The sequence below is a fragment of the Chiroxiphia lanceolata genome, chromosome 9 (assembly GCF_009829145.1).
Source record: "Chiroxiphia lanceolata isolate bChiLan1 chromosome 9, bChiLan1.pri, whole genome shotgun sequence".
Taxonomy (NCBI): Eukaryota; Metazoa; Chordata; class Aves; order Passeriformes; family Pipridae; genus Chiroxiphia; species Chiroxiphia lanceolata.
The window spans coordinates 12,849,520-12,871,002 of record NC_045645.1 but is presented as its reverse complement, the minus strand read 5'-3'; the positions used below and the strand labels follow the sequence as shown (position 1 = coordinate 12,871,002).

Here is a 21,483-nt window from a genome sequence, read left to right as displayed (position 1 = left end):
ACCCAGACCCTGGGAACCTGCTTGACATTAACAGGCTGTTTCCTTTTTTAAGGTTTAACCCCTTCCAATTGCTTCTGACAAGATCTCTCAGATTCGTATAAACCAAGTGGGCTTCTGCAGACTTGTTAGTGTTGGAAAGGACTCCCTATACTTTACAGCATTATCCTGATATTCATTGCTCAAAGGACAGTAAAGGAATTTGATTCTTGAGCTAATTTCCAGGACTGGAGGCATCAAGTGCATCTTCCTCTCTATTTGAAGGGAATTTACATCTGGTAGCCTCTGGCTGTGCTGTGCAAGGCAGAAATGCCAGACTCATATGTGAGGTCTATGCAATTTGGGATCAGTCATTTCCTCCGTTCCTCCCAGTTTATGCTGATCAGGGCTGACAGCCTCCTGGATTTAATTTAGGCTCCAGCAGCAGAACAGAACTCTGCTTTTGGGCATTGCTGTCTGTCAGTATGAAAGGCTGTATGGGGTAAATTACAGATTAGTCCTACAGAATCACACCACTCTCCTGCAGCCCATCTGCACTTTGCCCTGTGCTGAATAACCCTTGTGAGGGATTTACCATTTCAGCTGTGCTGCACAAAGAGCAGCAGAAGGCAGCTGGGCTCCTTCAGCCAGGCCTGACAAGTACTGATAACAAGAGACTTCAACGTTCTCAGATTCACAGTCTGACAGAATTGCCATCTATGTGTGTTCTGCCCAATTTCCATCAACCTTCAGTCTGGAGGCTCCATTTTCTCCTGCAACTACTTAAAATAAAGTGTGAAGTCATAGAATCCCAGAATGGTTTGGGCTGGGAGGGACCTTAAAGCCCATCCAGTCCCACCCCCTGCCATGGGCAGGGGCACCACCCACTAGATCAGGTTGCTCCAACCTGGCCTTGAACATTTCCAGAGATGGGGCAGCCAAAGCTGCTCTGGACAACCTCTTCAACTGAGCAAATCACAGCAGCCTGACAACTCTTACAGTAGGTTCTCAGGTGAAATTCAAACGTTTTTGCTCCTCATCACCTCTACAGTTCACTGCTAGAACAGTTGTAACCTCTCTGGCTTTGCATTCCTGCTTCTCGTTCAGTGTTACCCCTCCCAGCTTATCTCTACAGCTGCACATGGAAGATGATGCCCCTCTCTATGAGTTTTATTACATCCCTTTTTCTTTTAGAAGCTGTCCCCCTCCTTGCACACAGACTCCAGACATGCAATATGACTTACGGCTCATCATGTGGTGACTTTTTGGTCACTCTGTACATACCATGCAGTGGATGACACAGACATTTTTGGGGTTCTGCTGCAGCCAGTTGTGCATGTTCTTGCAGACAGCGTAGAGGTTGTGCAGACTGGGTGCCTGTCGGACTGGCCAGCTACATTCAGACACCTGCAGGAAGGGCACCAGCAACAAAACCAGCTTTGTAAGAGCGTTAAGCCAGGCCTGCTTTACAAATGCTTTCTCCCCAGAAACCTACTTCCCTTTTATAACCTACAGTTATGTGCTTGAAACCTGCTCCATCTCTCCCCGCACATAATTCTGCGACGTGATTTCCATGAATGATGAGGAGGCAAACAAAAAAGCATTCTCAGTCAAATAACATAAAACTGATGTGTTGGTCCTGACTGCACATTTTTAAAAATTTACATTCCACGTCAGATTATCTCGAGTGGCCCTTTCATAATGCTCCAGTCTCACATTGATGTCTGCCATATCTAAAGCCTTTGTACGACGTGTCCCTAAAAACGACTGCTCTGATTTGCAAAGGGTACTGAGCATCTGTTGTTCTCAGTCGTTTTGTGTCATAGGATTCCCAAGCCCTATGTGGCAGATATTAAGCTGATGAAAGGAAATCTTCTGTTAAAAAAAAAAAAAATCATATCTGAGTAAGTATAGTTAATATATGAGCCAGGAAAATGAATGACTCCTTAGAGCTGAAAAACCACAAATCCTAAAGTATATCTAGTTACTATTCATCAGTGTACTAGTTCTGAGTCATAACACTTATCTCTAGAACAGTCCTTGCAGTCTCAAGCAGCACATCAAATAGCCTTAGACAGACACCTCCCTTTCATCTGGTTTTAATCAAAATATCTTTTTTTTTAAAGGCATTTCTGGCTAGAAGAAATTTAAAGGAGAAATGTCATGAGGCTTGTCCTCAGACAAAGAACTGGTTTTCTCTCTCGGCTGACATTTGGATCCTGCTTATGAGAACAGGGAAGGAAGGAGATGATCTGCCCAGATGTTCTTAAACACACATATGGTTCCCATACATGTTTTATCTCTCAGAGGAAGGAAGAGCTCCAGGTTTCATAAAACTTGCGTTCAAGGTTCTGTCTTACACCTGCACAACATCTTGGAGCAGAACCAGGCATCCTGACTCAAATCAGAGAACCACCAAGCTGTGTGTTGTGTCAAGTGACAGCTCCAAGGACTCCCAGAGGATGCAGGGACAGGCCAAGTGGGCAGGACTGCCTAACCCAGGCATCCATCCTACTGGCAGAGCTCTGCTTAACATTTGGTAGACTTTTACCTAATTTAATATCTAATTAGATATTCGTCTAATCACTTTTTAGGCTCATGAAAGCTTTTGGTCTCCAGAATATCCCAAAGTTCAGCTGTGCCCTTGGTGAGCAAGTGCAGGTTTGTGTTGTAGAAACCACTCAACAAGTCAAACCATGCTCAAAGTTTGGAAGGCAGGGAATGACCGTTCCCTATTTACCCTCTCTGCAGCATTATACTCATCTCCCACCTTCTCCTGTCTCAAGAGTTGTGGTTTGTCTCACTCCTGCTATTGTACATCCTTCATTTTCCTTTTTGGAATTGATATGACCAATGACCCTTTCACTGATGATCTTCTGAACAAACCTCACACCAACACACTGTCAAGCATCTGGAAAAGTCATTATCACTTGTCTAGTAAATAATATACATTTCCCAACAGTCCATAATTATATATTTATGTTGCCTATAATTACACATCTGCCTGTTGGTTGGCAATTAAGAAATTAAATCCGCTCTATGTAGCATTTTGTTTACATCAAACATAACCTCCTCACCACTCATGACACACAACCGTGGGGAAAAGTAACAGGAATTCTTCTAGAGCTCTGGGAATGAGCAGCCAGAGCTTGTTTTACTTGAACAGTAGGGCAGCAAGTGCCAAGAATGTGACCCATCAGGGACTTTGAAGTTTGGGTTTGTTTAATGTTATATTTGTGTTACATGTTTTGAAACTGCTCAGGCTTCCTCAGGCAGATGTGAGCTCTCCTCTCCTTTCCTGTTGGGGACACAGAGAGAACAGAGCACAGCAAGGTCTCAGTGTGAGGAGTCATAAAATGGGTTGGTTTGGGAGAGACCTTAAAGCTCATCTCATTCCACCCCCTGCCATGGGCAGGGACACCTTCCACTAGCCCAGGTTGCTCCAAGCCCCATCCAACCTGGCCTTGGACATTCCAAAGGATGGAGCAGCCACAGCTTCTCTGGACAACCTTTCCCAGTGCCTCACTAACCATTCATAGTTCCCTGTCCTCCTTGATAGACTGGGGACGTGGGGCTTTATGATCCACTCAGCCACATCCAGGCAGGAAAATAGCCCAGCAGGACATTAATTCATCTCCCTCCTGTGCCACTACGCAGCAGAGTGACCTACTTTGATCTTAGGAACAAAAAAGTTTTAAAGAGTGTAGGAATTCAGAAGTTTTTCATCCTGACATCTTCACCCACAGCAGAAAACACTCTGAAGGTGATTTCATCTCCTTGATGGCCCATTAGTATCTTTAACTATATATATGGAGTTCAACCTTATAAATGTTTCATGTGTCGTGCTATGCACCTTCATTTTCATGTAAAATACTTGGAATCAGTACTTCCTAGCTCATAACCTGAAAGTACAATATTTTATTAAAAGATGCATCATTTTTTTTCCTGTGAGAATCAAGGCAATGGTTCCAAAACACCAGGTCATGTTTTGAGAGTGATGTACAAGGTCATCTGCTAAGATTTTGAGTAGGTAAAAGTTAGGATTGGAGGAGTTATAGACAGATCATATAACAATAGAAGTTTAAAGCTGGGCTTTCAGAAGTAGATGGATCTTCCTTCACCCACCAACAGCAGGTGTTGCACCAGAACCAATCAAGACTGAAGATTCAGAGCCCTTAATATCTTTTAATTAGTCTTTCCTTTTCATTTATTCATCTTTGAAGTAAACATGGCTGTTTACTGAAGGTCTCTGAGAAATTTGCTTTATGAGTGAGTGATTTCTGGTGATCAGAGCAATTGCTGAAGGTAAATTCAGCTATACTTCAAATTAAAATTAAATTAGGCTTATAGGTTAGATTAATTTACCCTGACTGAGGGTTAAGCCTGGCAACTGCTTTTGGCTTTTTTGTTGAAGGCAACAAAAAGTTAGAAATTTAAAAAAAAAAAAACCAAAACACAACAAAACACATCACTCCCTTCTGGGAGAAGGAAAGAACAGGAAGTTTTTGGAAAGATTAAATCTAATCTTGCATTTCACCAGCAGCATTTCATAGAGATTTCCTCTAAAAGCCATTAATGAGCCAGAGCCTCGCAATGCTCCCGTAATGCTGCTCTGGTTTTAGAGAGGGAAACTGGGCCACAGAGTGGAGGTGGGTTTTTAAAGTCACAAGAGCCAAAATGTCCCTTAGAACTAGTTTCCAGTCCTGTGCTTTGCCTGCTAAGGGCTCCTACTTGTTTAAAGCACAGGATTGTTCAACATGAAAATAATCTACCTTCTTATACTGGTAATTTCTTTCAAAGCCCTTTCATTTTATTCTTTATTTCTCTTCAGCAGCTTCCAACAGCTCTGTAGGAGATCAGAGCAGTGCAGGCTCCACTCAGTGCCTCTTTCTGACATGAGAATTATGCCCTGAACTTTCCAGCTCTTTAATCCCTGTGATCCCAGGCATCAGCTAAAACCCAAAAACCACCACAGCAGCTTAAAAACACCTCTAACTCCTTAATCATCTTCTTATATTCTGCCACGCTCAGAAACAGGACCTGGTGCCCCTTTTCCCAAGGAGTTTCACCCCTTCCTCCTGTTAAACTCTTGGGAGACACTCACCCTGTTGTGGAACTTGGCACTGCGATAATATTTGGGGGACAAGTTGAAGACGGTGTAGTGGTCGGGATGTCTGGAATCCAAAAATGTCCTCACATCTTCAATGTGGTTCCTGAATCCCAGCTCCACGCCTTCAGCCGGAAAAGACATCACTAGGAAAGCAAGGAGAAGCCAGGCTGAGTCTTTATGTAATTCTGGGGTACCACAGGTTGTATTTATTCACTAAGCAGCACTTACCTATGATTCTTGAGGTAATGTAAGAAATATCCAGCTCCCCCTTAGTGTAACTAAAAGAAGACAAATCAGGAGACAGACATTACAAAAGCAGCACATTAGAGGAACCAGAGGTGTTTTCAAACAAAAATCTGCTTATCACACAAGGAAAAATGATCTTAGAAATAACTCTTAAGAAGAAGGAGCAAATGGCTTCCTGCAGACAGTGACCCAGCCTTCCTCTCTACACATGCAATTAACTGACTGAAGGACTTGCAAAAAAGGTCCCTTTTCCCTTTTGTCATTAATTTTCAGTGCCAGTTTTCAGGAGAAATCTCTGGTAGTTTGCCACTTTGCAGATCCCTCAAAGCCTCTGAAGTCTTGCATGCATTAAGTTTCTTTAATTTCTTATAGCCCCATATCCCTTGGAGGTGGGCAGAGAGCCAAGCACAGGGGAGCATGCCAGCAGAGTCACCAAAGCAAAGTCACCTCAGCCCTTTCTTAGATTCAAAAGGTGGATTTAGTGATGGGAACATCAGCAAGTAGAGCCTCAAGGGAGGGCATCGATATGAGCCAGTTTTCAGTGACAAAATATTCCAGTGGTAGTTGAGTAGGACCCCACAGGGAATCCTCCAGCAATTGGAGACCAAGTGCTCCACTTGCACTGGGAAGGGGGTGCTCATTTACTATGAAGCTTAGATTGTTTTACTTTGTATTTCCTGCTTCCTTGAGATCAAATACCAATTATGAGACAGAATCAAAGAAGCCACTTGTGATTTTCACCTCCTTCCTTCATTGTGTTCCCTGGGAGTTGTGCTGTGCTATTCACTTGGCAGCTGGGACTGGCACTTTGCAGCCAGTGGTTTTACCTGCTTCAGCTGTACTGTACCTGGCAACAGACTGCATGACCTTGGAAGATGTGTCTTTCAGGGTATCCTTCAGGTTATCCTTCAAATTGCTGAAGAGTCTCCCTGCTCCTCCTTTCACCATATCTAGCAAGCCTCCCCCATAGCTGGACTCCATGTCTGGTGATGAGGCACCTTCAAGTACAACAAAATCAAAGGCAACATCACTTGTTTGGAACAAACCTACAGAGCCAACAATCCCACTACTCTGGTCAGACCCGCCATATTCACAGGGGCTCTGTCAAGCGAGGGGAAAAGTGGGTTTACTCATCGAAGTCAAGATTTCCCAGAGATGAAGGATGGCACATTCTTGCCAGCTGAGCTCAGAAAACAGTCTTAAGATGCACCAGAGGTGGTTTAGGTTGGACTTCAGGAAGAAATTTTTCACAGAAAGGGTGATTAGACATTGAAAGGGGCTGTCCAGGAAGGTGGTAGAGCTTGGAGGTGTTCAAGGAATGACTGGATGTGGCACTCAATGCCATGTTCTGGTTGACAAGGTAGTGTTGGGTCATAGGTTGGACTTGATGATCTCAGAGGTCTTTTCCAACCTAATTGATTCTGTGATTCTGTGACCTTTAAGATCCTTTCAAACCCAAGCCAGTCTATGATTCTAAGCTCCCTCACCTCTCCAGCCAACCCAAAGCAAGAGTAGATCTTCAGCATGAAGCTGATTTGTTGGTCAGAACCAAGACCAAACCAACAACCACCTCCACAGGGGCGAGAAAAAGGTCCTCACTAGTTTATACAACACTAAATATATACAAATATACATTTTACTGCAGCTGGATGAGTGAAGGTTGTCCAACCCAAATCATTCTATGATTCTATGATAAAATGATATTTTAATTGCTTGTCAACTACAAATTAAGCTCTTGACTACTTAAAAAAATTTCTGTCTGTTTACTAGGCCTCAACTATTTTGATTTTAACAAATTTTAACTACATTAGTTATATATATTTGTTACCTCATTATGTCTGGTTCTAGAGCATGTCCATGAGTGTTGTTAGATACACACTACTGAAATATTGTTCACATAATCATCATCACCAAAAGAAATATTTTAGAGGCATTCAGAACATTAAAAAACATGAAAAAATCCCATTAAAATGCTCCTACTGATTTACTCTGTAGATTACCAAACCCATTTAAATGGCATTTACCTTTTCAAACCTGCAGTGAGATATCAATAAATCCTTAAACTGGAGATTCATAGGCAAAGTGATGTTATTTATTCCCCAGTGCTTAATGCACTCTGATGTCATGATCCACATGCACTTCATCCCTGTGCTAGACTGGTAAATTTAGAGGCCACCTCTTTTCCTCTGCACTCTGCCAGCTTCAGAACAGAAGATACCTTCTCAAGGCACAGTGATATGTCTTTTGCCAAAGTACTTGCAAGTATTCACTTCAAATATGATTAAAGAAAAAGAGAAAGAAAAAGAGAAAGAAAAAAAATCAAACTAACTTGTCTTGGAAGTATGGAACCAGTGTTAGATCTCTCCTCAAAAAGTTTGTTTTCATGTTACTCCGTGTTAGAAGAGCCAGGGGTGGAAGGAGGAGGAGATGTTCAAAAGGCACTTTCAGTTCTGCAGGTCAACTTTTAACAGAAAGGAAGGCAGAAAGGTGGTAGCTTGGAACAGGGAACAGGGGACAAAGGGATCAGAGGGCTCATGGCTCTGGACAAATTCTTACAGTTGGAAGTGCTGTAGGAGAGGATAGAAAGGCTTCAAGAGGACAGAAAACCTAGAATCTTTAGAAATCCATCTGAAGATTTAAAAAAAGGGAGGGAGGAGGAGAAACAGGGAGAATTAAAATGTCACTGTATTTCTAAAAGAATCCATTAATTGCAAGTTTCCCGTGCACACTAAAGCAGAGGAACAGAAAGGATGGCTAATGAAGAAAGATGGCACCAGAACAGGGAGGGTTGAGCCCCACATCCCACACGTCTTCCTTGGACACCAGCCACCTCACAGGCATTACCACCACTGCCACTGCACTTCCCCGAACTGTGCTCAGTGACAGCTTTGTTTGCTCTTATTGAGAATGAAAGTCCTGAGAAAAGAGCAGCTGAGTTGTCCCTGAACCCCTGGCCAACCTGTAGGGACTGTGACCTGTGGCACAAGAAGAACCAAGAATACTCCCTGAGGTGGAAAGGATGATCCAGTGGCTGCTCCCTCTCTGGAGGAGCAGGAAGGAGGGTCAGGTTTCTCTTGCAGATAAGGTGATCACCAGGACCTTGGTCAGGTGGTGAGTGAGCAGCTCAACAGCATTTCCCTGCTCAGAAAAATCTTCCTACCAGACCCAGAAGAGGGAAACAGTTCTTTCCCTCAGCAAAAAAGCAAAGGGCACATTATATATTGAAATGAAGTGCCCAAGGCACATGACACCCCCTCCTTCTCCTTCATCCCACCAGGAACTGCATCCCAGGTGCTTATTTGTTTATGCTGTGACCAAAGCCAAAATTAAAACTCACAGACCCCACACAGGCCCCAGAAGCATCTCCCAAGGAGAACTTAGAGCACCTTCCAGCACCTAAAGGGGCTCCAAGAGAGCTGTAGAGGGACTTTGGCAAGAGATGGAGGGACAGGACAAGGAGGAATGGCTTCCAACTGCCAGAGGGCAGGGTTACGTGGGATATTGGGAAGGAATTGTTGGCTGTGAGGGAGGTGAGGCCATGACACAAGTTGCTGAGAGCAGCTGTGGCTGCCCCATCCCTGAAAGTGTTCCAGGCCAGGTTGGACAGGGCTTGGAGCAACCTGGTACAGTGGAAGGAGTCCCTGTCCATGGCAAGGGGTGGGACTGGATGAGCTTTAAGGTCCCTTCCAACCCAAACCACTCCAGGATTCTGTGGCTCTGGTAGGTCAGGAACAGGAGCTCACAACCTTATCTGCATGAAAATAGTTTGCTGCAAGTTATCAATACAGGAGCTGCCACAGGAGTTGAAGTTGCTGCCTGGAAGACTCACTATGGAGAATCAGCCTCTATGTAAATGAGAGGCACCTTGTTCCTTGCAGGACAAGAACCCTGTATTCACCCAGTTGTTGGATACTCCTCAAAAAGCTCAGTGAGAGCTGTGCTTCTGACCTGTATTTGTAGCACACATTTCAGTGGGATCACTTACTGATGGCAGCCTTTTCCTTTTTAACCTGGGAACTTTTAACCCGGGGGTTCTACTGCGAAGAGGCCTCTTCCTGACCAGCCCTGTTCAGTGATGGCAAGGATGACGTCATTGAGGTGCTTCTAGTCACTGGGGCAGTGTGGACAAGAGGCAACTTCATCCATTGGGTTGATGAGGTGAAGTTTAGATTTGTTCTGGTGGAAGGACTTGCTCTGACCCAACGCCTCCCCTGAGAAGAGACTACTCCGTGTTCGGAATAAACCTCCAGTAGCCACCAAATACAGCAACAACCTGCTGCATTTCCTTACAAACTAAAACATCCTATAGCAGCATCCTGACATGGTCCTTCCTCAACAGCAGCCAAGGGATGGGATTCCAGCTAAAAGAGTCCTTGCTGACAGCACCAGCCTTGTGTTGCACAGGATGGGAGCTGGAGAGCACAGAAATCTTAATTAAAGCACTTGAGTGCTCTGCTGGCTGATTTTACAGCGTATCAGGGCAAGGATGTGCAGTGCAGGAGGAGAACATCTCTTCCCAGGGCAGAGAAATCTCCAGAGGAGAAGGCTGTGATCACCAGGGGAGCGCAGAGGGAGGTGATCACGTACGGAATGGCTGAGGGCGGTTCCCCTGCCTGCTGTCCCACCATGCTCTGCTCACCAAAGACACAGGTGCTACACCAGCACCTGCAGTGCTTCCCCAGGACAGCTCTGAGGTGTTGGGAGCTTACAGAGCCTGATACTTGTTTTTATTGTCAAAAGAGACCCACTGTCATCTGTGTTCCCTTAATAGGGCCAATCCATCAGTGTATGTATCAGCCAGACTAGGAAATGCATCTTCTGCACAGGAAGAGGGAAAGAAATTGTGCTGTATTCAGAGGGGAAATACCCACCTCCTCCCTACCCCCACAGAGGAACCCTCACCTCAAATCCCCTTGCTGCAGTCAGATGAGTAGTGTTTGTGCTTATCCTCAAAAGAAAAGACACTTAAACCAGTCCAGCTTTCAATGCTGGGGTTTGGGGCCAGTCCAGCTTTAAATACTGGGGTTTGGGGCCAGAAATGGGTGAATGGAGCAGGTGTGACTCTGAGTGATGGGGAATATTTCGGCCCAGCCACCATCACCTGCAGCCAGAGATTTTGCAGGGGACCACAGAGGGACCAGAAACAAAGGGTCACACACTGCCACCAGCTGATGAGATGCTCACTGGTTGGAACAAGTGAGAAATTCCTAATTTTGAAGCTTTCCCTGCAAAATCTGCACACTGTGGTCCTCATCTGCCTGGGGAGGTACCTGAGCACCAACCACGCCCCAGGCAACCCACAAACCCTACCAACCACAGGGAATGAATTCCAGCTCTCCAGAGAACCAGGGAGGAAATGAGCCGACATTTAAAAGGCATTTAAGACTCTGTCAGTCTGAATATTTATGCTGATGAAGCAATTCTGAGCTTGAGAGCAGGGAGGTGAAAGCAAGACGTCTAGAAATTGAAGATCAGCAGAGAAGGACTGTGTTTCACAGGTTACTTAGCAAGAGTAAACAGACCTTTTTTGCCTGTAAAGGGCAGACAAAAAGCAGACATGAAACCATAGGAAAGGATGGTTTCCCTCAGTCTGCCCAAACTATATGTAACAGTATCTTCAATGTCAAATGATATATTTTTGCTCAGAGAGCTACTGCCTGTGCTTTCTTTAGGGATGGAGTGAGGAAAGAGATAAATATTCCCTGTTCCTTATCTTAAAATCATAGAATGGTTTGGGTTGGAAGGGACCTTAAAGCCCATCTCATTCCAACACCCACTGCCATGTAGAAAAGCATTAAAGCCTTCACCTCCCACTCTCCCAAAATAGTGGTTCGGGAGTATTAGATACCCCTCTGTATTCTCTTCCAGTGGTACCACAAGATCCTGACACTATGATGAGAAAAAACTTGTTTGCTACTGTCTATATGTCCCAAATTCCACATTTCTGGAAGTTTTTAGCTACTCTCTGCAGTAATCTCCCTCCTCACAATTATTTTTGGGAGGAAGGAAGGGTTATTTGCTTGTTTTATCCCCTGAGACTCTTGCCCAGGCACAATGTGAGAGGGCAGCACAGTGGAGATCACCCTGTGCCTTGGCAGAAATGCCCCTTTTAAAGTTCCCTGAGCTGAAAGAAGTCGAGGCTGCTGTTGTTGTGGCCTTAACAACAAAGCCTGGATTGTTTTTAAGGAACATTCAACAAAAAAAAGATACTATTTGTGCCTCTGCCTCCCCCATCAGCCCCGCCAGCCAGCGGAGAAGCAGCACAGCTCACGTTCCTCCCACACGCAGCTCTCCCAGCAGAGCTGGGAATGTGGGATGTGCTTTCCCACCAGCATTAAGGGATAGAAAGCTGCTACAACCCCATCATCATATTTATGGGCTTTCCCTTGGCATTGCAGTGTGTGGAGGGGAGGAGGAGCAGCCCTGGGGTAGGAATTCCTGCAGCAACCGTTATTGGAGCTTCCTTGTGTAGGTACCTCATGTATGGGGGGTATTGTGTGCAAAAAATGGAGAAACAACCAAAACGACCCAGGCAGAGCAAGAGTCACAGATCCCTGGGTACCCTCAGCATTCCCAGCTCCTGCCATTCCCCACATTCCATCTCTCAGGGGATTGCAAAACAATCCAAACATCACTGGAGGAGTTTAAACTCCTGTGTCCAGGGGCAGGGTGGCAGGAGTTTCTAATTGCAAATCTCTGGGCAGGTGGCTCCTTGGATCCAGAGAGATCCAAGGGCTTCATTTGCCAGCTAGGCTTGGAGTAACCTGATCTGGTATCCATGGCAGGGGGTGGAACTGGATGAGTTTTAAGGTCCCTCCCAATCCAAAGCAGCGATTCCATGATTCTAACTATGTTTTAAGAGCACAACTTCAGTGTCCTGAAGCCCAAACCTTCCTTCCAGCTCATACCTCTCATCTGGACAGCTAAGATTTATCATATTTAATCAAATTCTCCAAACCATCTATGCTGTTATAGGCATTTGAATCCCTTCTTAGATCAGACGTTGCCCAAGTGTCATAATTACATCAACTCTTTAACAGTCACTGGGTGGTGTTTTGCAAAGGGACTGGGGAGAAATCAGCAGCAGCAGAGGCTGCTAAAACAGCAGTTAAGGGGCATTCACAGGAAAAGAAACCTATTCTACCTGCAGAAATTACTTGGAAAGTTCCTCAGACTCACATCCCCCCTGAAGACTAATTTTTTTCCTATTTTTTAGCTACCAGTCTCATCTGTCCCCTCCTCCACCACTGTCCCAGATTCCTAGTAGAGTTAGATTCCCTACAAGGCTGAGCACAGATATCTTGAAGTGTTATTCCATAAAAACAAACAGCCAAACACGTGCAGAGTAGGACTGCAGGACAACAGCAGCAGAACAGCCTCCAATCATTGAATAATCACATCACTGAGACCCCCAAGCCCAGGTTTCACTCATCCTGACACTTTAAGGAACCACTGTGCAAGTGGAAGGCTGCTTTAGGGAATGTAATCCCCAAGAAAAAAGGTTAAAGCTCCTGGAATTGATTTCAGCGCGGACAAAGACAAGCTTAAGATCAGGTTATAATGATGTTTGTACTCTCTAGGGGCACAGGGAAGCAGAAGATGCATCATGAGCCAAGGAGCCTAATGCAAGATAAGGGCTCATCAGATCCCAAATCACATGAGATTATAAACCAGTGTTATCTCTCATCCCCAAACCCTGTGTGGTTTGGCTGTTTAGCAAGAAGTGTATTAAGAGTGCAACTGACGAAGACAAGACCCGGCAGTTCTTGAGCAGGAGGGAAAAGCTGGATTCACCAGAGGTGAGTTCCCCAGAACACAGTCAGCTCCAACAGGAGGGTGTAGAAGAGAATCCCAGAATGGTTTGGGTTGGGAGGGACCTTAAAGCCCATCCTAAGCTGGCAATAAGCACGAGACACATCCCCGGCATCACATCTTAAATATTTATTCAACTGAGGAAGTAGTTGGGGCTTTTTTAGTTGTTGTTTGGGTTTGGTTTTTTTACTGCAGCTTTCCAGCAATTAGCTGGTACTGCTCTATCCAGGCCTTTTGCTTGGAGTAGATGGAAACAGCCTCAAAACAGGCAGGTTTAGGTTGGATATTGGGAAAATTTCTCCATGGAAAGGGCTATCCAGCCCTGGCACAGCTGCTGAGGACAGTGGTGGAATCCCCATCCCTGGAGGGATTTAAAAGCCATGTGGATGTGGTATTTGGGGACATGGGTCAGTGGTGGCCTTGGCAGTGCTGGGTTGGACTTGGTAATCTCAGAGGGCTTTTCCAACGTGAGCAATTCCATGGTTCTCTGTGTTCCTTCTGCTGTTGGGCAACATAGGGTCCCAGACCTCCCTTAGGAAGCGCTGGGAGCCGCTGGCAGCACATCGCAGGGTAGAGGAGTTCGAGAACCTCTTTTTGTGCTTTGCTATGGTAAAATTGTAGAACTAATATTGCATGAGCCCAAGGCTTTTTATCCAAAGGTTCATTGGAGACTGCTTAAATGTAAATCCCGTGGAAATGTGAAGAATTAAGGTATTTCTGCTTTTACTTGAGAAATACTAACTAAGGAGTGCTGCTTGTGCCATCAACCAAACAATGCAGAGGATTTACAAAAAGAGGGGGATTTTCTCCCTTTTTTAGAAGACCAGTGATATTGAGAGGGGAGGGAGGGAATTACCCCCCAATATCTGCCAGATTTGTTCCATTTGTTATGTATTTGCCCCTGTGAAGCTCGTACTACAGTGAACAAATTGCAGGCAGGGCCACCAGCACAAACCATGAAATCAGTCTTTGAGTTTGATTGACATTCTCTCTGCTTCTCCTCCCTGTCAAAACAACTAAAAAAAGACAAGACTCCTGCCAACACCAAATCATTCAAGTGTCCAAAACACACCAAGCAAACAAAAGAGTTGTTAAACTGAACCTCCCCATTTGAAAACTCAGCGAGGAGAGAACACAAGACAACATTGTCAGCGCCGCTCTTTGTCCCTGTGCCAGTGACATGGAGATGTCTCTCTTCTGACTCAGTGAAAAGGAATCACCAGAGTACAAGAGATTATGTTTGCAAGTGTAAAACAGTTGAAGAAATCTCAACTTCAACACCTGCAATTTATTTCAAATGCTTTTCTTTCACAGCTACTCTGCCTGAGGAAGCACAAGCAAGTCTATCCCCCAAGTGTTCAAGAGCTATTTTCTATATTATCTAGATTATAAACACCACAGAAGAGCACAGAAAGAGATTTTTTTTCCCTTTCATAACATCTATTCTTGCTGTTACTTTTATATCTTATTTCCTAGAACCTCTTCTTCTTTCAGTGCTCAGCCAGCTGCTAAGAAAGCTGGAAGAATGCTAAGAAAGTATTGAATGCCACAGTAAAAACCCAAATAAATTGCTTCTTCACTGCCTGTTTCTCATCTTGTGAGCACTTCCAGCAACTTGAAAATAAAGAGACAAAAGCAGTGCTACACTGATGCTCTTCTTGGAATCTGCTTTTTGAACTCACAGTGTTTTGTGTCCTGTGAGCTTCAGCTTCAATTCAAGTCTCTCTTTGATCCTCTCTTCCCTCCATTCTCAAACCTTCAACCCAAGTCCAGCACATTTTCTGGAGGAACTGGCAGTTACCAGTAACACACAGTAACATGTGCTGTGATCCTGTTCCTATACTGCATCTAGCATAGTCCATGGAATTTCCCAGACACAGCCACTGGACACAACCTGGGGGAGACCTTAGAGCCCCTTTCAGTGCCTAAAGGGGCTCCAAGAGAGCCAGAGAAGGACTCTGGACAAGGGCCTGGAGGGACAGAACAAGGGGGAATGGCTTCCCACTGCCAGAGAGCAGGGTTAGATGGGATATTGGAAAGAAATTCCTCCCTGTGAGGACAGCAAGGGGCTGGAATGGAATTTTCAGAGAACCTGTGGCTGTTCCATCCCTGGAAGTATCCAAGTTCAGGTTGGACGGGGCTTGGAGCAACCTGGGATAGTGGAAGGTCTCCCTGCTCATGGCAGGGGTGTAATGAGATGAGCTTTGAAGTCCCTCCCAACCCAAACCATTCTGAGATTCTATGGCAGGGTCAGAGCCCCTCTGGGCCAGCTCCCTGTCCAGCCATGAGGAGATCCTGCCTTCCAGCGGTGAGCTCCTCCCACACAGACCATGCTGCTGGTTCCTGGCTTTTGTTTCTTTTCCCTCTCCACACTAAGCAAGACCAATCCAAAAGAGTATTATGCCAATAATCAGAAGCACTGGGAAGTTATAGCAAAGCTGTAACCTCTGATTATTTTCCTTGTAAGAAGCTGTTTATGACACTGTGAGTCTGCATTAGGAGAGGATGCTTTAATACTCTGCATTAGCTTAAAGAAATTAATAGAAAAACCCAACATGAGCCCACTTTCTCAGCTCATGTGAGGTACTGTCACTGCAGAGACAGCAAATACAGCCACATTTGCTAAACCAGCAGTAATTTGCCCCAGAATTGCCTTCAGCACAAATCCTCATCCACCCAACCTCTCTAGTTGCTCACTATTAACCTACACACACATCTCCCACAGTTTCCTGTGCCCAGAGAGCAATGCCCAGGTGCAGAGGGAATTCAATATGTGGGGAGAGAAGAGGAAGGTTTGATTGTCCAGCTCTTTAACTTCATTGAGGATGGTCTTTAACTGCAGAGATGTGACCAGCAGGACCAGGACAGTGACCATCTCCCTGTCCCTGGCACTGGTGAGGCCACATTGAATCCTGGGATCAGTTCTGGACCCCTCAAAGTAAGAGAGACACTGAGGGGGTGGAGCATGTCCAGGGAAGGGAACAGAGCTGGGGAAGGGTCTGGAGCATCAAGAGCAGCTGAGGGAGCTGGGGGAGCTCAGCCTGGACAAAAGGAGGCTCAGGAGGACCTTTTGGGTCTCTGCAGCTCCCTGACAGGAGGGTGGAGCCAGGTGGGGGTTGGGTTCTGCTCCCAGGGAACAGGGGACAGGACAAAAGGAAAAGGCCTCAAGTTGTGCCGAAGGAGGTTCAGGTTGGATATCAGGGAAATTTTCTTCCTCGAAATGGTTGTCCAGCCCTGGCACAGTTGCCCAGGGCAGTGTCGGAGTCCACATCCCTGAAGGGATTTAAAAGCCATGTGGATGCGGCACCTGGGGAGATGGGGCAGTGGTGGCCTTGGCAGTGCTGGGGAATGATTGGGCTTGATGGTCTCAGTGTCCCCCATCCTCTGGTGACACAGTTGTACCTCCAGACTGTTCCACTCCTCAATTGCCAACAGCCACTTTGATAGCTCAGGCAGCAGCTGTTCCACCCCACAGGAAACCATTAGTTAAAATCAGGGGAAAAAAAATAAACATAAGGACAGTCAGGCAACTGGGAAGGACATAAAGAGCTCAGATTTGGCCAGGGCACCTCAAGGATTTCACCTTCAGGGTCTGACCCCTAACTACTCAAAGGAGGTTCCCTTGCCCACGAAAACCCAGAAGCACAGTTCCCCTCCACTGATATGTGTCACCAATTTATCTCACCCTTCTCCTTCACAAGGAATTCAGGTCTCTTCTTCCAATTGAAATGTGCTCTACCACTGCCCATTTTGGGTATTTCAACTTTGGCACCATTTGTGGGAGGATTCTGAAATATTTATAATATGAATCTATTCTCTACTTGAAAGAAAAACCAACAAAACACAGGGGTGGGTGGTGGTTTTTCCTTTCTCCTATTAAGCCTAAATCCCAGCCATCTTATTTTCCTGTCTTTCTCTTACACTGCTCCCTAATCCCCCCCTCAACTATCCATCTTCAGACTGCTCCCTAATCCCCCTCCCACTCCAACCATCCATCTTCAGACTGCATCAAAGATAAATCATGTCCCACCACTCATGAGCAACTTCAATTACCAAATCACTGGAATTCATAAGCCCACCTGAGGGGTGGATGTGGTTCTTTAAGCTTTTGTGATTTCATACTTGGCAAAGAAAAATGGCTTTGCAGTGAACTGATAGAAATTAGACATTTATCAGCATAAAGTGTTCAGATGAACAAGGCAGACACAAGGATGGAGTTCAGAGCATCACACTCAACATAGGGGTTTTTTTAATTTCTTGTGAAGATTTAGGAACCCCCACCAAAAAGTCCTTATTAAACAAAGAAGGTATTAAAAAATATCCTATAAACACAATTCAAGGGCCGCATTAAGGCCTCATGTTTGTTGCTGCTTAAGTGTCAATGGTGTTGTTTCCAGTACCTGTAAAATTTAGGCAGTGAGAGTGAATTAAAAGAAGCAAACTCTGGTTAATGCAGATCTCTAAACCATCAGCTTCCAGATCCCACAGACAGTCCTTGATCAAGCCCCTGTGTTTAAGGGAAGAACATCCTAGAGATTGATAGAGGCCATTAATACAATTAATGCTCTGAGACAGAATCGTAGTAGCTGGATTGTGGAAATCCTAATATTGCACAAAACCTGTAAATAAAGGTATTTTCTGGCTGTCCATGAGCACTTTTTTTTTTTTGCTCAGCAGGGAGAGGACAGGCTTGGAAAAAGCAAAGAGAATGACTGCAATAGCTACACTGAGATTATACACCAAGATGATGTGAGACAAAGCCTTGGCTTGACACCTGCCTGGGTGTGAACACTCCCTCCCACAACACTCCTGTCTCCGGTCCCTGCACTTCTAGGAACTCATCCAGATAATGGCTTTGATGATAGGTATTAAACTGCCCACAACATCTAACCATCCCAGCAGATGGAAGAATCCAAACCACTGGAACACAGCAGCCTACTGTGAGTAAGGAGCTGCTGGCACATCCTGTGATTACGAGCAATTGCAGCAGAGATATTGTGGCAGCAAATTCAAACACATTTCTGAAGTCCAGGAGTAAAAAAAGTTAAAAAAACAAAGACAAGCCCTAAAAGAATCTTGAAAACAAATTCAAATGGCAAGGGTGGGGAGGGAGGAAAACATGACTCTCCACCCTGCAAGTGTTCACAGACAGGCTGGATGAGGCTTGAAGCAACCTGGACTAGTGGAAGGCATCCCTGACATGGGTGGGAATGAGATGAGCTTTAAGGTCCCTTCCAGCCCAAACCAGTCTGCAATTCTATGAGTCTTATCACAGAGAAATTAAAACAAAAATCATAGTAAAACTCTCTCCACCTAAGCCCAGCCACGACTCATTAGGGTTTTTTATTCCCTGGAGAAGAGGTTATCACATTAAAACAAAGATGATGTACTTGTGGAGTGCCTTGGGCCCACCCTGTCCTTCATGGAATAGTACAGGAGTTTTTATCGGGAACTGTAGTAATAGGGTAAAGAGCAATGGGTTCAAACCCTGTGAGTGTGGTGAAGCCCTGGCACAGGTTGCCCAGAGAAGCTGTGGCTGCCCCATCCCTGGAAGTGTCCAAGGCCGGGTTGGACAGGACTTGGAGCAACCTGGGCTTGTGGAAGGTGTCCCTGCCCATGGCAGGGGGTGGAACGAGATGGGCTTTAAGGTCCAACCCAAACCATTCCAGGATTCTATGATTCCATGCTGCAAGATCACCCTGCTCTGACTAGTGGACATCATATGTGGTCTCCCACAACCAAACAGGGTGTTTCCTTGGACGAGTCTGAGCTTTAGAAGTTCTCTGCAAAGGCTGTGAATGTTCATGGAGATGTGCACAGCCAATGAACCAGGACCAGAGCCAGTTCCTTCCGAGGGACCACTTCAAATCCATCAGATGGGTACTCTCAATTCCTGGCCATCCAGGCAAATTTGAACCTGTGATTTAGAGGTGAAGAGCTCTCTATCCCATTACCAGCCATAAAGACCATCTGGTCCCTTTACTCCCTGATTAAAAAAATGGTGCATGCAGTGCATCATCTACCAGAATTAATCCAACTCAGTTTGATGAGTGCTTTTCAGAGGAGGGGGGCAAAAAAAAAAAAAGAAAAAAAAGAAAAAAGTAAGGATGATTCTGGGAAATAAGTCAGTTGGGGAAAGATCCCAAAGCACCCCATCCATTTTAGCTTCGGAACAAGCTTTGTCCCTTGGCAGGGGGTGAGGCGCTGGATCCCTCCATCCCACCGCCCGCGCGTGGACAAAGGGCCCTCTATTGTCCCCGGCCGCCACCCCCAGGCCGGCGGGGCCCCCCCACTATCGCGACAGAGCCCGCCCCGCCCGTACCTGAGCTGTCCATGGTGCTGCCGCCCTCGGCGCGGGGCTGCGGCTGCTGCTGCTGCTGCCGCCCGGGGCTCCGGCCCTGCCCCGGCCCCGCCGCGCCGGCCCCGCCGCGCTCAGCACCGCTGTCCACGAGCTGCAAGGATTCATAGCCGTCACCGCCCGGCTTTTTCCGGTAGCTCCCCAGCAGGCTCATGGGCGAGCCGGGCGCGCCGGGAGCTGCTCCGGCGCCGCGGGCAGGCAGGGAGGGAGGGATGGAGGGAGGGAGGGAGGAGGGATGGAGGGAGGGGACGGAGAGCGCTCCGGCCGCCCCTATGGGAGGGGAAGGGCGGGACCGGACCCCCCCCGCACCCCCCGCCCCGCCGGAAGCGGGCGGGGAGGACGCGGCGCCCGGGAGAAGCATCTTGCGATGGATGGAGCGGCCGCGTCCTCCCCCACCGCCAGCTGCTGCGAGCCATCAGTGAAAGGAAAAGTGCGGGGCTGACACCATTTCTTCTCCGGGCGGTTATCCCTGCGTTCTGGCACGCACAACCCGCTCCCCGGAGCGGTCCTCGGGCTGCACAGCTGGCACGGGGAGGTTCTCAAGCGGGGATCGGCATTAAGAGCTTTCTGTCACACCAGGGAAAGGTGCGTTCCCTGGGAGCGGGCCAAGGTCACTGAGTTCCGGGCTGACACAGCCAGTTCTGCAGTCTGAAGAAGGAGGGATGGCACAGCAGTGTTACACTGAGCCTCCAAAATCCTAAAGAGCATCCCTGGTCTGGTTTAGCACCACGGCTGGATGAGTAACCAGAGAGGGTCCTGGACCACAGCGCTGTAGAATGATGGGCTACATGGGCTGATGCATCAGCATCCCAAGCCCCAGCCTGTGCCACTGCTGGCTTCAAACTGGTGTCACCCAGCTGAAGAAGCTGTCACCTTCTGCTAAGCCATTTTTGTTGTTCTCACCAACCTATTTTTAGCTGTTCACGTGCAAACAGATTCTAGACTAACATAGAGTGTGGCTTTGGACAACTGATGAGTTGTATCTTGCTTGTTTGCATTTTGCAGCCAGAGCTTGTAGATCATAATTTCATTTTGCATGGAACAGAGGAACTGAGGGATGCTCCAAAGGAAATGGCCACTATTAAACTCTTCTAAATGGATTTCATTTTAATATAAGGAAAAATAAAGGCTAAAGGAAGCCCTGGCATCCAGACATGAGCATGCCATCAGTCTCTTGCAGAAAGAAAAGTCCTTTGCTGAGAAAATTACTGTGGATTTGCTTTTAAAATAATAACACCAATAAACAAGGCCAGGTTGGACAGGGCTTGGAGAAACCTGGTCTAGTAGAAGGTATCCCTGCCTATGGCAGGGGATTGGAATAAGTCCAACCAAAGAAGGTCCCTTTCAACCCAAACTGTTCCATGATTCTGTGATTCTAAGCACTTGTGTAGCAATACCCGTAACTTGAAATATCACTGACACTTGGCTTAAACTTTTTTGCTTAACCCTGTGAGGCAGTGGCCATCTGGTCCAGCCATACCTTGTCATGTGCTATTGTTTATGTAACTCCTGAGATTTTGTGTTGCGGAGCAGACAAGGTACATCTGTGACCCAGAATTTTCCCAGAAAAGCCCGAGCAGATTTACAAGCAGCAAACTAAAATGAACTAACCTGACGTAAATGTTTGCAGTCAGGAGCAGTAACAGCGTGAACTCAAGGTTGGGATTCTGAGTTTTCTACCCCTCATTACCAGGCTCAGTACCTTGGTCTGAACAGAGCAAAACATGGATTGCAACACTTAATAGTAGGAATGGGTCTGACTCCCTCTTGGCACCCACATGCAGCAAGCTAATAAAGAAAAAATGAAATCACAGGTATTTTCAGAGCTATTTTCTATATTCGAAGCAACTTGGTCTACTGGAAGGTGTCCCTGCCCATGGCAGGGGGTTGGAACAAGGTCTTTAAGGTTCAACCCAAACCATACTAGAATTCTGTGGTTTTTACTAGAGATCATCTCTGTCTCTACTGGTCAATTCAGGAT

At 46.3% G+C, this 21,483-nt stretch overlaps 1 protein-coding gene across 3 annotated transcripts in view; it reads right to left on the bottom strand.

The window, feature by feature from the left end:
• Positions 1-21,483, bottom strand: part of DNAJC6 (DnaJ heat shock protein family (Hsp40) member C6) — a 43,906-nt gene that overhangs the window by 14,904 nt on the left and 7,519 nt on the right. Inside the window, exons 2-6 of one of the 3 annotated variants that reach the window (XM_032696320.1) lie at positions 19,467-19,596; positions 6,180-6,330; positions 5,315-5,364; positions 5,081-5,229; positions 1,261-1,383 (exon numbers count right to left, since the gene is read on the bottom strand). In XM_032696320.1, coding sequence (XP_032552211.1) covers positions 1,261-1,383; positions 5,081-5,229; positions 5,315-5,364; positions 6,180-6,330; positions 19,467-19,479 — 486 coding nt within the window. In that variant the 5' untranslated portion in view covers positions 19,480-19,596. Of the gene's footprint in view, positions 1-1,260; positions 1,384-5,080; positions 5,230-5,314; positions 5,365-6,179; positions 6,331-19,466; positions 19,672-21,483 lie in introns of those variants that run through there. The other 2 variants (XM_032696318.1, XM_032696319.1) reach the window with 2 other exon arrangements.